At 65.9% G+C, this 12751-nt stretch overlaps 1 protein-coding gene across 1 annotated transcript; it reads right to left on the bottom strand.

Annotated features, from left to right (window-relative positions):
* Positions 1-837: 837 nt before the first annotated feature.
* KLF16 (Kruppel like factor 16) lies at positions 838-12531 on the bottom strand. Its single transcript, XM_030935407.1, has 2 exons — positions 11659-12531; positions 838-3222 (listed from the first exon to the last, which is right to left on the bottom strand). The coding sequence occupies exons 1-2, from the start codon at positions 12113-12115 to the stop codon at positions 2921-2923; spliced, it is 759 nt and encodes a 252-aa protein (XP_030791267.1). The 5' UTR covers positions 12116-12531; the 3' UTR covers positions 838-2920.
* Between the last annotated feature and the right edge of the window lie 220 nt (positions 12532-12751).

The raw sequence follows: 12751 nt of genomic DNA on the forward strand, positions 1-12751 counted from the left end.
GGAGTCATGTTTGTGGGGCGTCCGGTAGAATGGGAGGGGTGGGGTAGGATTGGGGGTGCACGAGAGAGGCTGCCCTCGAGTGAAGCCGAGAATTCGCCGCCCAGGTTGGGGAGGAATCTGGCGTGAGCCGGCGCCGGCCGCGCGATACCAGAGGCCGACCACCCCCTTCCCCGGGCAGGCTGCAGGCGAAGCCCCCGGGCTCAGCAGGTGTGCAGGAGGGGCCTGCCCTTGCCCCACCCCAGCCCCGCCGGCCTCCAGGCTCCAGGGAGCGCTGGAGTCCGGAGTGGTTTTTCCTCGGGAGGGCTTCGAAGCTCTCACCGTCCCCTCTTCCCAATTCCCACGAGGGGAGCTGGCATACAGTAGGCGCTCAATACAGGAGCACGGGCGCCTGGGAGGCGGCTGGGGGATCCTCCGTGGGAGCCTGTCCCGCGCTGGTGAGCAGCCCCGGGGGCGCAGGCTCCCCCCATCCCCTGCGGCACCGGAAGGGGAGGGCGGTGGACGCCCCCGGGCGCCATGTCACCGTGCCTCGGTTGCCAGGCAACGGGGCGGGCGGGAAGCTGGGCGGGGGGCGCAGCTGTGCCAGGGCGTGGGTGACACCCGGCGGGCGCAGCGCGCGCTGTTGCAGGCAGCCCCCTCCGCGGGGCTTAGGGCTAGGGGCAGGGCATTTTGTGCCTCAGCCAGAGGGGCCTGGCCAAGACCCTCTTCACTAGCCCGCTGCCTCAGTTTCCCCACGAGGTGGATGAACTTGGGGCCGCACTAGTGGGTGGGACAGAGGGGTTCAGAGCGTGCCCACAGGCTGGGGACTGCCACGGGAGAGAGACCACACACACACTGGAGTAGGGTTTAAAAAGGGGCTTGTTTAATTAATTAAATACAAGGATGAGGCCAGGCAGGGTGGGGGAGGAGCGCCACCCACGGAAAGCGCACGCCCCTTGGAGCCACCTCCCCTGCAAATGGCTGGAACCAGGTCCCAGTGACCAGCAGCTCCTGAGGGAGTGGAGGGGTGGGCGCAGGTCTCTCCAGTCCCCTGGACACTGGAGAGGGACCCGGTTAGAGAGTTCTGGAACCCACAGCCCTACCCTCCCCTACTCCAGACAGGCCCCAGCCAGGGCTGGGGCCAACAAGACACTAAAGGAAAACGGGGCCCCAGTCCCCCACCCACCCCCGCAGACTAAGGCATCTCACTAGCGCTGCCAGAGGAGGGTTTGAGGCTAGGGACAGAGAACACAAAGGGCCGAGGGCTGGATGGGGCAGACCCTCCGAGCCCAGCTCCAGAAGGGCGTCCCCTGCCTCCCTCCCCGCAGGACCCCAGGCACCCATCCCTGGATCCTGCCAGGCCGGGGCTGGGTCCAGGTGCACACCAGTGGCCATCCAAAGCCCCCCTGCCCCCAAGCGAGATGCAGGAAGGTTCTGGAACAAAAGGGGATACCAAAAACTTCCTGCAGCCAACAGTGAGGGGATTCACCTTTCTGGGTCTTGGACGTGGAACCTAGGACCCTTCGCATTCCAGGCTGGGGGTCCTCAATAACCCCCCAGAGGAAATGCAACCCAGGCCACAGCAGGACGACCCCTGGCAAGGACACGAAGGTGGCCCCCGAGGGAAAAGTCCCCACCCACCCAAGTTCAGCTCAGAGACCCCCCCACACACACACTCACACCCCCTGAGGATGCCGGACCACCCACGGGGGCCCAGAAAAAAAGAATCCGTGCCTGAAAAAATATTCTACCCGGTGCAAAAAAAAACGAACTACCCCAGGAGGCTGCACAGCCAGCCCTCTGTTTCCAGTCCACGAGGCAGGACCTCGACCACGGGCCAGGGCCCACCTCTTCCAGGCACCCAGGAGAAGGAGGGGAGGTCGGGGAAGCAGGGCCTGGCCAGGCTGCAGCCCACGCCCGGAAGAGCCTGCAACCCCGGCGGGCATGGGCTCTACGGCCCCACCTGCAGGCCAGGGAGGGCAGTGCGGCCCAGTGGCTGCAGGTGTCCTTAAGAGAGTTGATTGTCACATGATACCGCAAAGGCCAAAGTCGGCAGGGCAGGGGCTGGAGGGCCAGGCCCGGTGCCAGCCTCCCCTGCAGCCTCTCTCTCCCACCCACCCAGAGAGGGGGAGCTAGGGCCCCACACCCGAGAAGAGAGGAAAATAAATAAGCCGGCATTCCCTCCTGACCCCAATATCCGCCTCCCACCTCCCGACCTCCAGAGTCAAATGTTCTTTGGAAGAACCCAGAGGTCCCCTCCCTCCCCATCCCAGGTCTCAGAAGCAAGACCTGGAGCCCCTCCAGGCATCCTAAGGACTCCCGGCTCCTGGCTCTACCCCCAAGGTCTGGGGGGGTGGGCAGCCCCTAATGTGGGCAGAACCTGTGGACACCTGAGATTGAGTACCCGAGTGGGGGGCGGCCGGGCTGCACCCCCGTTTCCCTGAACTACTCCCATGGCTTTCGGTGGGGTGGGGTAGGGTGGGGCGAGGCAGGGGGCCGTGTCAACCCCCAGCTTCTCTATGGCTGTCTGCACGCTTCATCCCAACCTGCAGGGATGGGGCAGGGGGTGCCTTCCCTGGGCCGGCTCCCAGAAGTCCACTCCACCCCCGCAAACCCCACCCCGGGAGGGGGGCAGCAGGGGGTGGTGGAGAGGAGAGGGGAGGACCTCCTAGCTGCCCCGGGGGGACCCCGTTGCACAGATGGGAAAAAAGTTAGTATCATGGCTATTTACAGACACAAGCCCCCGTCACCCATCCTGAGAGCCACCTCTGAGATCAGGCAGACCCGGGTCCAGTCTCAGGCCCCCTCCTCGCTCTCTGGAGGGGGGCAGGGGCGTCTTCAGGGTTTGCCCACAGCTGGAAGGGGACCGGGCTCCCCATGGGTCCTCACTACACCCCTGGATGGCAGAAGCATCCTGGTGGTCAGGGTGGGCTGGACGAGGGCCCTACAGGCCTGCGGGGGCTGGGCTGGGCGTGGGGCTGGGCGCAGGGCTCCCGGCCAGGCTGCAGGGCAGCGAGTCGCTGGGGGAGGTACTGCGGGCACCAGGGCGCCGGAGCAGGTCCGGGTGGAAGCCAGGGTGGCGGCGGGCGTGCTTGGCCAGGTGGTCGCTGCGGGTGAAGCGCTTGGAACACAGAGGGCAGGAGAAGCGCTTCTCGCCCGTGTGTGTCCGGTGGTGGCGGGCCAGCTCGTCGGAGCGGGCGAACTTCTTGTCACAGCCCTGCCAGTCACAAGCAAAAGGGCGTTCCCCTGTACAGAGAGACAGAGACAGAGACAGCGGTCAGCGGCGAGGAAGATGACAGACACATTCCAGCAGATCCCAAAGGGTGGCGGGCATCTGTCCTGTGCTGTTTTAGAGGCTAAGTTCTGGGTGTGAATTTAAAACAGGGAAAAGTGTGAAGAATACAACCCCTACCCACCTCCAGTGGCCCCACACGAGACCCTAATAAATAATCCTCGCATTTCCTACCAGCTCTTAGAAAGGACTCTGCGGCGAGCCCAGAATCTGTTAACTGTAAGTAAGCCCCGCAGACCCCCAAGGCTGAAGCTCCCCAGGCCGGCGCAGCCTCTGGCCCCGGGCAGGACCCTGGCAGGGATTAGCAAAGGCCTCCAGTGTCTGTCCCAGGCACAGGCACGTTCAGAAGGCATGTTGGGCTTTCGGAGCACACGGGTCAGGCTGTCCCTGCCCCTCCCGAGGGACATTCAGGGGCCTCCCGTCTGTGCATGATCCCCTCCTTTTCCAAATGACTACCTGGGATGGGGGTACAATCATGGCAACTTCCCTAACCCTCCTGGCCCCTCCGAAAGCAGAGGGACGTAGGAAGAACCCGTAGGCACAGTCAGTCTGGGCCCTGATCTTGGGGTGTGGTTAGATGGAAGGCAGGGAGGAAAGCTCACAGGGAGGGGAGGGGGCGGGGTCTCCCGGGAAGGGGAAGGGCCTGGCTGGCTGAACTCGCCCCACCCCCACGGGACAGACGGCGCTGGGCAGGGGCGGGCCACCACCCGGCCACTTCCTCCACAGACCCCTCCCACAGCCAAGGCCGGGCCTCGCCCATCCTGCCCCTAAGCAGCCGTCGCCATCCTGGCCTGCCTGTGTGCCTCCACCCCGTGTGGGTCTTTGCTCTAGAACTCTGCCGCCTGATCCCCTCCCTTTAGCCAGGGTCTCATGCCCACAGCATGTGGCATCGCGATGTCAGCATCTCCCCACCAGATAGGGGTCTCCAACGACTGGGGAGGGACAGGTCAGTCCACTTCCACCCAGGGCCCGGAGCAGGACAAAGGGCTCTGCGTCCCCGAAGCTCCCACCCTTTCGGGCCATGACCAGGTACCCAGGACCCTGGCATTCCCAGATATTGTTCCCGACATCCCAGGGTTTTACAGGGTGGGTTGCGTGGATGGAGACTGAGCGCATGTGCCCCTCGTGGCACTGGATGGAGCCCTGAGTAGCAAGAGAGACATCAGAACCAACTCCCCTGGGTGGCCCAAAGCCTATCCTCAAGGAAGCCACAGCAGGGCCAGGGCGGCCAGGAGGGTGGTCAGCTGGTGGACTACAAACTGGGCAGTCCACGCCCAGCACTGGGGACTGCTCTTGCTCTGGGAGCACTCCCACCAGTCAGTGAAAAACTGCAGCCAGCCAGGGGCCTGGAAGGACCCAAAGCAGGGACTGTGGTGAGGAGGTACAGAGCTGGCAGGGGGGGCACGGCCATGCTCAGGGTGACCTGGTGACATCTCTGCTCTAAGAAGATCAGGGACTGCCCTGGGGAGCCTGGCTGAGGAAGGGGACGCGAGGGTGAAGGGGTCTGCCCACTGAGAGGCACCAGCGATCACCCATGACCCGAGAAGAGCTGAAAGAAAACACCTTCCCTTCTCCCCTTCCCATCCTTCCTCCCTGCCAAACGCTGACACCCTCAGCAAAACAGAAGACGGCAGACAGAGACCAGCAGCCCTCCTCCCCAAGAGGTTGTGAGTCCAGGCGGCTGGAGAGGGGGAGAGAGCGACTGTCACCAAGACCAACATTAGCCTCAAATCCCTGGGGCTGCCTGCTCCACACCCCAAGTCTCCCCCAAGCAACCCAGGATGCAGACAGCAGCAGCTGGGGTCGGGGGTCCCTCAGCTGGGGGCCGTCTACAACCAAAGCAAGAGGCACAAAGCAGCCCTGGAAGGGACCTCTCTCCCATCTCAACCACTGGGCCCTGACAGCTCCCAAGGGCCTCAGTCTGGGGAGGGGGTCTGGCTGTGGGAGCGCGGCTGGAGCAGACCACAGGATGGGGGCGCGCGCCCCTCCAGGGAACATGCCGCCGTGCCGCCATCTTGCAAGGCACAGGCGGGGAGGCGGCAGGAGGGAAAGGGGGGCATCCCACGGCTGGGTGCCGGGCAGTCAGATGGTTCACTTCCCCTTTCAGGGCGGTGGGGCTGGTCCCCACTCCCTCTCCCCCAGTTCCAGTTTGCAAAGAGGAGCAGGTTGCCAAGGGGGGCGAGCGGGGCAGGGGCGCGCGGCCGCTGGGAACACAGCTGCCGCACGTAGCTCGGCGGCGGCGGCGGGGACATCCGCAGCCCCAGCCGGCCCTGCTCACGTGGTCCCACTCCCGCCGGGGCCAGGGTCGCCTCGCTGGCCTGGGTGCCTGCCAGCCCCGCCCCGCTCTCGGAGACTCGGGCGCGCACGTGCGCACGTGGGTGGCAGGGCAGGGGGTGCACGGGCTACCCACCCCCGCCGCGCTGGGCGAAGCGCGTCTGCGAAATGCCAGGCCCTGCCTCTCACACAATCCGCTCGCAAGGAGGAGGGTGGGGTGAACTTGTGGGGGCCCAGAGTGCGCTGGCTCCCAGCCGTCCGGGCCCCCAGGTGCACAGCCACCCGGCTGCTTGGCGCTACCGGGCCAGGACGCAGCCCCCGGAGGATGCGGTGGGTGGGGACAACGCGGGAGGGCAGAGTGGGCGGGGCCGCGGTGGACTTGACCCTCTGACTCAGGCTGGGCCCGGGTGAGCTCAGGACAGCCTCAGAAAACAGGCAGGCTCAGAAAAATGGAGGCCAGGAAGTCCTGGAAACCTGGCCCGGCCCCGTCTGAGCCGGCACAGGAGGGGCCTGGAGACGGGACTGCGGGACTGTGCCATGGGCCCTGGTTCCAACAGGGAAGCCTGTCATCTCCTGAGCTTGTCTGGGGGGGCTTGGGGTGGGGAGGGGAGCTGTGGCCGGCCGCCTGCCGGGGCACTCGTTCACCTCACAGATGGGGTCGGGTCTGTAGGGGAGGGCACAGGTAGGGAAGACCAGCCCCAGCCGCAAAGCAAGCATTCCGGGAGAGCCAGGAAAGGCGGGGGCCGGGGGAGGCCTCTTACCCACCCAGGGAGGGGCAGGGGCTCCTTAAGGTGATCCTTGAGCAGGTTCTATAGAAGCTATAGGTAGCTGCTTCTGGGAGCCGCTGCAGAAAAGGGGGAACACTGGTGGTGAGGTAGCACCAGCCTGGGGGTGGGGTCTCGAATACCATCTGGGCCATAGCAACCCCCACACCCACTGTGCCCCCAGTTCCCCTGACTTCCCAAACCCAAAGCTTCCTGCCTCCCCCATCCCCACTCCTCCAGGAGACTTCCCCTTTCCAAACCCTCTGCTGTTCCCGCCAAACACGCAAGCAGGCATACCGGCCCATGTGTCTGTCAATCCCGAACCTCCCCATGTGCCACCCGCCAGCCAAATCTCATCGCCTTCGGGATCTGTCCAGACCCCACCCTGCCCCTCCCAGCTCACGCCTGGACTAGTGCAGTAGTCCAGCAGCTCCCGCCTGGGCCACCCAGACTGCGCTTAGCTTTCCTGAGCTCCACCCTGGCCTAGGATCAGAGCTGACGGCTGATCCTGCTGCTCGGAGCTTCTCTGAGCAACACCCCCCCTCACAGTGGCCTGGTGCCCCCCAAGCGCCCTTCGTCAGCTTCTCTGTCCTTGTGCCAGGCTTCCAAAAACACGCGCATCTTGTGGGTATAGTATCTGCACCCCTGCACTCCAATAGGAGCTGAAAGCAGGTACTTCATTCACAGCTGGGTCCCCAGCAATGCCCAGCACAGGCCTGGCATACAGCAGGTGCTTAATGCATATCTGTGGAAAGGAAGAAGGCCTAGGGGATCAAGCTCTGGCTCCAACAAGACCAACAGCAGATAATGTTTGCTCAGCATTTTGAATATCCCTGTCCCACCCCCCCCCAAACTATCACTACTCCCTTCTCCCTAAAAGGAGGTCCACCTGAGGCCTAGCCCAGGCCAGGACCTCCTGACCTCCTGCTCCAGACTCTGGGTACCTGGGGGTAGGCAGGGGACAACCCCCTCAACAGCCCTGGTGCCTGTATAATCTCTATTCCAGAAATGGCCTGAGCCAGGGCGGCGCCCCCCGCCCCCACAGCCTGCCCCGCTGGTATCATCTGCCTCCTCCCAGCCGATCCGTGCTGCTTTTATCAGACAGCCTGGGTGGGGGGGGGAGGTTATCACCCCCCACAACCCTGGGGGAGCCCTCCCCCATCCCACTAGCTGGGGCACCTGCAGGCAGTTCCAGCTGCTCTCTACACTCTGCAGGCTCGAGAGGCGGTGGGTGGGGGAGGGCAGTCCCTGGCCCCCTACCCCCCACCGCCTGTGGCCTGGCACTGCCCCGCCCCAGCTCTCCCCGATAAGCTGCCAGTTCTCCCGAGCTCTGCCCACCCGCACTGCCATCCCGACCCTACAGGAGCTCACAGTTCTGCCTGGGGGTGGAGAGGAGAATGAGGTGGGGCATGGCTGTGTCCCCCTCTGGGCCTCAGTTTCCCCACCCACCTGTTCTCCTGGGGCCCTCTTCAGCAAAGGATCAGAAACCTGGCAGGCACTCAGACACTCCTCTGCACACCTCGTCCTAAGGAGTCTCCCTCCAACCCAGTGCACAGACCAGCACGCCTCGCTCCCTCCCACATCTCGTCCTGCCCTCCTCAACCCTTCTCTGATCCTAATCCCTTCTCCATAAACGGATTTGCCTCTGCAAAGCTCAGCCTGCCTCGAAGCCGCCCCCAGCGTCCCCACCCTCGGGATTAAGTGCAGGGCTTCACCTTGCCAAGGTGCCCCCTCCCCACCTCAATCAAATCCCTACCTCCACAGCAGGCCCCAGAACCAGCACATCCTCCCTCTCCCATTCCCTGTCCCACCCAGCCCAGTGGGCCTCAGGCTGCCTCCTCCAGGAAGTGCTTTTCGTCATCACTAGCATCCCTGTTGCCACCACCCCGCTGCCCCCCGCCCCCACGAACACAGTTCCCTAAGTCCTGGGGCGCAGGGACTGGAATGCTCGGCGCTGGCCTGCAGCAGGGGCTCACCAAGACCTCTCAGGTGCAAATAAACGGGACTTCACGGGGGGATACAACCGGGGGTGACCCTGCAGCCCCCTGGGGGGCAACTGACAAGGTCTGGGGACATTTGCGACTGTCACGACTGGGGAGGGGGTGCTCCTGGCATGGGGTGGGTGGAGGCTGGGGACACTGCACAGCACCCTGCAGTGCCCAGGACAGCCCCTCCCCAGAAAACCATCAGGCCCTAAATGTCTCCGTATTAAGTGCGGAGGGGAGAAGCCCTGTGTGAGAAGACCCATTCCAGGTCTGAGCCCCTCTTCTGCGGAGGGTGTCGGCAAACCCTCAGGAGGTGCAGGCTGACAGTGTGCCGGGCACTGGCATGCCGGAGGCGGGGGCCCCCTCCGGGGATGCAGGGGGTTTGGAGAGCAGGGAGCCGACAGCCAGCCTCTCCTCCCGCCCCCGCCCCAACTCGCTGGCTCGCTCACTCTCCGTAACCATAGCAACGGCGTCAACATCACCCACAGCTTCCAAAGTCCTTCCCCGCCCCACGCAGGGGGGAGAGAGCCCAGAGCCGGCCGGGCTAGGAATAGGGGCTGTGGGCCAGACCCAGCGGACGAGAGGTGCAGCCCTGCCCCCTGCTGCCCCCATGAAAAACATCCACTGCTCCCCAGGCCTCTTCACTCCCAGGGCCAAATGTGGCCGAGATAATGGGAGCGCCACGCTTCGCACCAGCGGGGCTCCTCCAGTGTGCCTCAGTTGGTTCATCTGTAAAAATGGGGCCAGGCCACGATGGGTGTTCCCTTTACAGAGGAGAAGCACCCCAGGCAGGGGTGGGTGGGGGTGGAACTTGTTCCCAGTGGCCCCTGGGACAGCCCTGCAGCCACCGGTGAGGTGACTTGGGTTCCTCTGCGATCTTTTCTGGCCTCCACTACATTCAGGGACAGCCCTGCAATGGGGCTCCCTCCCAAAAAAACATGAAATTCCTGTCCCCCAAAACCAGCTTAACGGCAGCCATTCCCTCCCTCCTCCGGGGGATGAAAAAACCAGAGCCCCTTCCACGAAAAGAAGCCGTTTGCACAGACCCTTCGGTGGCCCTGGGGGCTGGGGAGGCCTGGAAGAGGAGCCTGGAAAGCCACAAGTATCCAAAACCCTTTGGAAACCTCATCCAAGGTGCCTGGGCCTGGGACTGCCTTCTCAGTCTTCAAATCGTTACTGTAAAGGGGGCTTTGGAATGGGATGTCAGCAGGCTCCCAAGGGGTAGGGGAGGGTGCCAGGAGATCCACCCTGCCCTCCCCCACCACACAGGGTAGACGGTGGCGAATCGTCAGCACATCTGCACCCCCAGGCCTCAGTTTATCACCGCAATCCCAGGATAACAATCCTCCCTTCCCAGGACTCCGAACCCATCCTTCCCCTCCCTGCTGGCTTAGGGACCGCTGCCCCCACTATCCAGGGGCCTATGGAAGCGCCTCTTGGGTGCCACTGTGGGAGGCGGCCATCCCGTCCACTTAACCCAGAAACTCAGAAAATCCAAATGGAGCTCTCAGGCCACGCCATCTGGCATATGAAGAATGACCTGGGTAGACAGGTGGGAGTCGCTTTCTCAACAGGCTCCCACTTCAGCCCCTTGTCTGTTCAGACCGGCAAACTCACCCCCAACAAGCCAAGGCATTCCTGGACCCCTGCCCACCGCCCAGAGAGGCACCTCCCTTTCTGTTCCCAACGTTGCCTCGCCATCTTCACAGTCCCCCAATGTCCCTCCCCGCGGAGACACACAGACCCTATTGCCCTCCAAAAGAGGTAACACCCTGGGACCCCTCCGCCAGGAGTCCTCGCAGAAAACGCAGACCCCACCCAAGTCCCGCCTTGACGTCCTTGGTTCCCGTCTGTGTCTCAAGGTGGGCAGAGCCTCCAGGCCCCTGGGACCAGGACAGGGACTGAGCAAGGGGTGGAAAGAGTGGAGAACAGAGCGGGGGGCAGCCTGCAGGTTACAAACCACCGCCCCCACCCGCCCTCCTGCTCTCCAGCCTCAGGCGTCCCAGCGCGGCTCCCCATACCCCAAGGATGAACCCTCAATTTTTGCACAAGGCACTGGCGGCCCCTGCTCCCCTCAGCCTCACCACTCCGGACAACCTGCTTCCCTTCGGCCGCTCCACGTGTCCCTACAATCCGAGCCCACGGACCAAGCCCCCTTGGAGTATCCCGCTGCCCAAAACGGCCCCCGCTACGGCTATGAAATAGAGACAGCATCGCACCCTTGACAGAGATGAGAAAATTGAGACCCAGATCGGGTAGAGGTCCTCCGTTTGGTGGCAAGACCAGAATGCCAAGCCCAAGTGCGGCCCCACAGGCTTTCCCCAGGCCCCCCCTCTCCCCAGAAGGGACAAGCACCTTTAATGCCCAAAACCAGGCCGGCCATCAAGGCCCACCAAGCACCTCTAATGCCCAAAACCAGGCCGGCCATCAAGGCCCACCAAGCACCTCTAATGCCCAAAACCAGGCCGACCATCAAGGCCCACTGTCCCCTGTTCCCCAGTCCAAACTCCCAGTCCAGAAGGTGGAATGCAAGGAGGAGACGGAGGAAAAATACGGCCAGGCCCACTCGGCTCCCGGTTCCCCTCGCCGCCCCGGGGACTGCGCTAGGAGGGGCGTTGGTGCAGCCGGAGCGTTCCCCGCTCCAACCCTGCGCACCTTCCCAAATCGCCCGCCAGATAAGGGTGAACAAACACGCCGGGGAAAAACACGTAGTGTGGACCCGAGCCCCTCGAGAGTCTTCCTATAAAGTCCCCCCGCCCGAGACTCAGGCCCCGACGGGCGCTCCCAGCTGCGTCCTCCCCCTCATTAAAATACAGAGAACGCAGAGAAAACGTGCCGGGCTCCCCCCATCCTGGCCCCAAGCCAGGTGCTCTGCCGACCTCTGGGGAGAATCCGCGCGGCCACCCTGGAGGCGGCGGGGCGGTTCCTCCTCCATTTTCATAGATAAGGAAACTGAGGCTGGGGGAGGGGGAGGACCCAGAACCCCAGAGCCGGATGCCCCAACCACAGTGCCCACCGCCCAGACCATAACGCAAAAGAAAAAAAACAAAAAACGGAACAAGGCCCAGAGAGAGAGAAAGAGAGGTGGCCTGCCCAGGAGTCTCAATCCCGCCCGCGGACCTCGCTGGGCCCCCGGAGACCCAGCCACTGCCGCCGGGGCGGCCAACCGCTCGCCGCCCGACCGCGTGGCCGCCACGCCCCCCGCGCGCGCCCCACCCACCGAGGCCCCGCCCTGCCGGCCGGCGCGGCGGCGGCCCGGGCGCGCCCCCCTCCCCGCCCCCAACGCGCCACGCAGTTTCGGGGTCCTGGCGGGGGAGGGGGCTCAGGCGTCCGCCCCCGCGCGGCCCGGGATCGCGGCTTCGCTCACCTGTGTGCGTCCGCAGGTGCGACTTTAGGTGCGAGGACTTGTAGTAGGCTTTGGCGCAGTCCGGGAAGGGACAGCGGTGGCTCTTGGCGGCGGCGGAGGGCGCGGCGCCGGGGGCGCGGCCCGAGGACGGGGACGAGGCGGCTGAGGAGGAGGAAGCGGGCGAGGCGCCCCCCGGGGCGGCTCCGGGCCCGCCGCGCAGGTCGGCCAGGATGCTGGCGGCCAGCAGGTGGGGCGCCGCGGCGGCGCCAGGGCCCGGGCCAGGGGCGGCGGGGGGCGGCGGGGGCGGCCCCGGGGTCCCGGGCGAGGCGGCCTCGCGGCGCGCCGCGCGCACATCCAGGCCGGCGGCGGGGCCCGCGCCCTCGGGGCCGGGCCGCCCGCGGTGCACCACGGCGCCCGAGGAGATGGCCATGAGCACGTCGGCGGCGAAGTAATCCACGCATGCCACGGCCGCCGACATGCCGGGCAAGGGCGCGCGGCGCGGCGGGCGGAGCGAAGGCGGCGGGAGCGGCGCCCGTCCGGCCGGCGGCGGCTGCTCGAGTGCGGGAGGCGGAGGAGGAGGAGGAGGAGGAGGCCCGGCGCGCGCCGCCGCCGCCGCCCGCGCTCGGCCTGCCCCGCCCCGCCTGACGCGCCCTGACGCACCGGAGCCCGCGGGGGCGGCCACAGCCCGCCCCGCCCGGAGGACGCCCCCTCGGGGCGCCGCAGCCACGCCCCCCGCCCGGCGCTCCCTCCACCACTCCTCGAGCGCAGTCCCCGGGGGCGGGGCTCGGGCCGGAGGAACCCGCCCCCCGGCGCGCCCACTCGGGCCTCCGGGAGCGCCCAGCGTCTTAGGCCCGGAGCGCGCACTCCCCGCACTGGGGTGCAAGGCCGGGGAGCCCCGCCCCCTCCCGGCGCGCCCCACTCTAGCGCGCGCCCCCGGTGCCCTTTCCCGGAGCACCACCCCCCCCAAAGCGGTGGGGGGCGGGGGAGGCCGAGGACCCCGCCCCCTCTCCAGCACGCCCCTCCCTCCCAGAGCGCGCCCCGCCCCATCCCGGCACGCCCCTCCCTCCCAGAGCACGCCCCGCCTCCTCGCTGGCGCGCCCACCCCGCGCCGGGG

Source organism: Rhinopithecus roxellana, chromosome 8 (assembly GCF_007565055.1).
Source record: "Rhinopithecus roxellana isolate Shanxi Qingling chromosome 8, ASM756505v1, whole genome shotgun sequence".
NCBI classification, from domain to species: domain Eukaryota; kingdom Metazoa; phylum Chordata; class Mammalia; order Primates; family Cercopithecidae; genus Rhinopithecus; species Rhinopithecus roxellana.

Excerpts from the sequence above, each read along its gene's own strand:
- KLF16 (XM_030935407.1), bottom strand. The coding sequence starts at position 12,115 with ATGTCGGCGGCCGTGGCATGCGTGGATTACTTCGCCGCCGACGTGCTC. Across the intron at positions 3,223-11,658 it reads GCACCTGCGGACGCACACAG|GGGAACGCCCTTTTGCTTGT; the intron begins GTGAGCGAAGCC and ends CTCTCTGTACAG.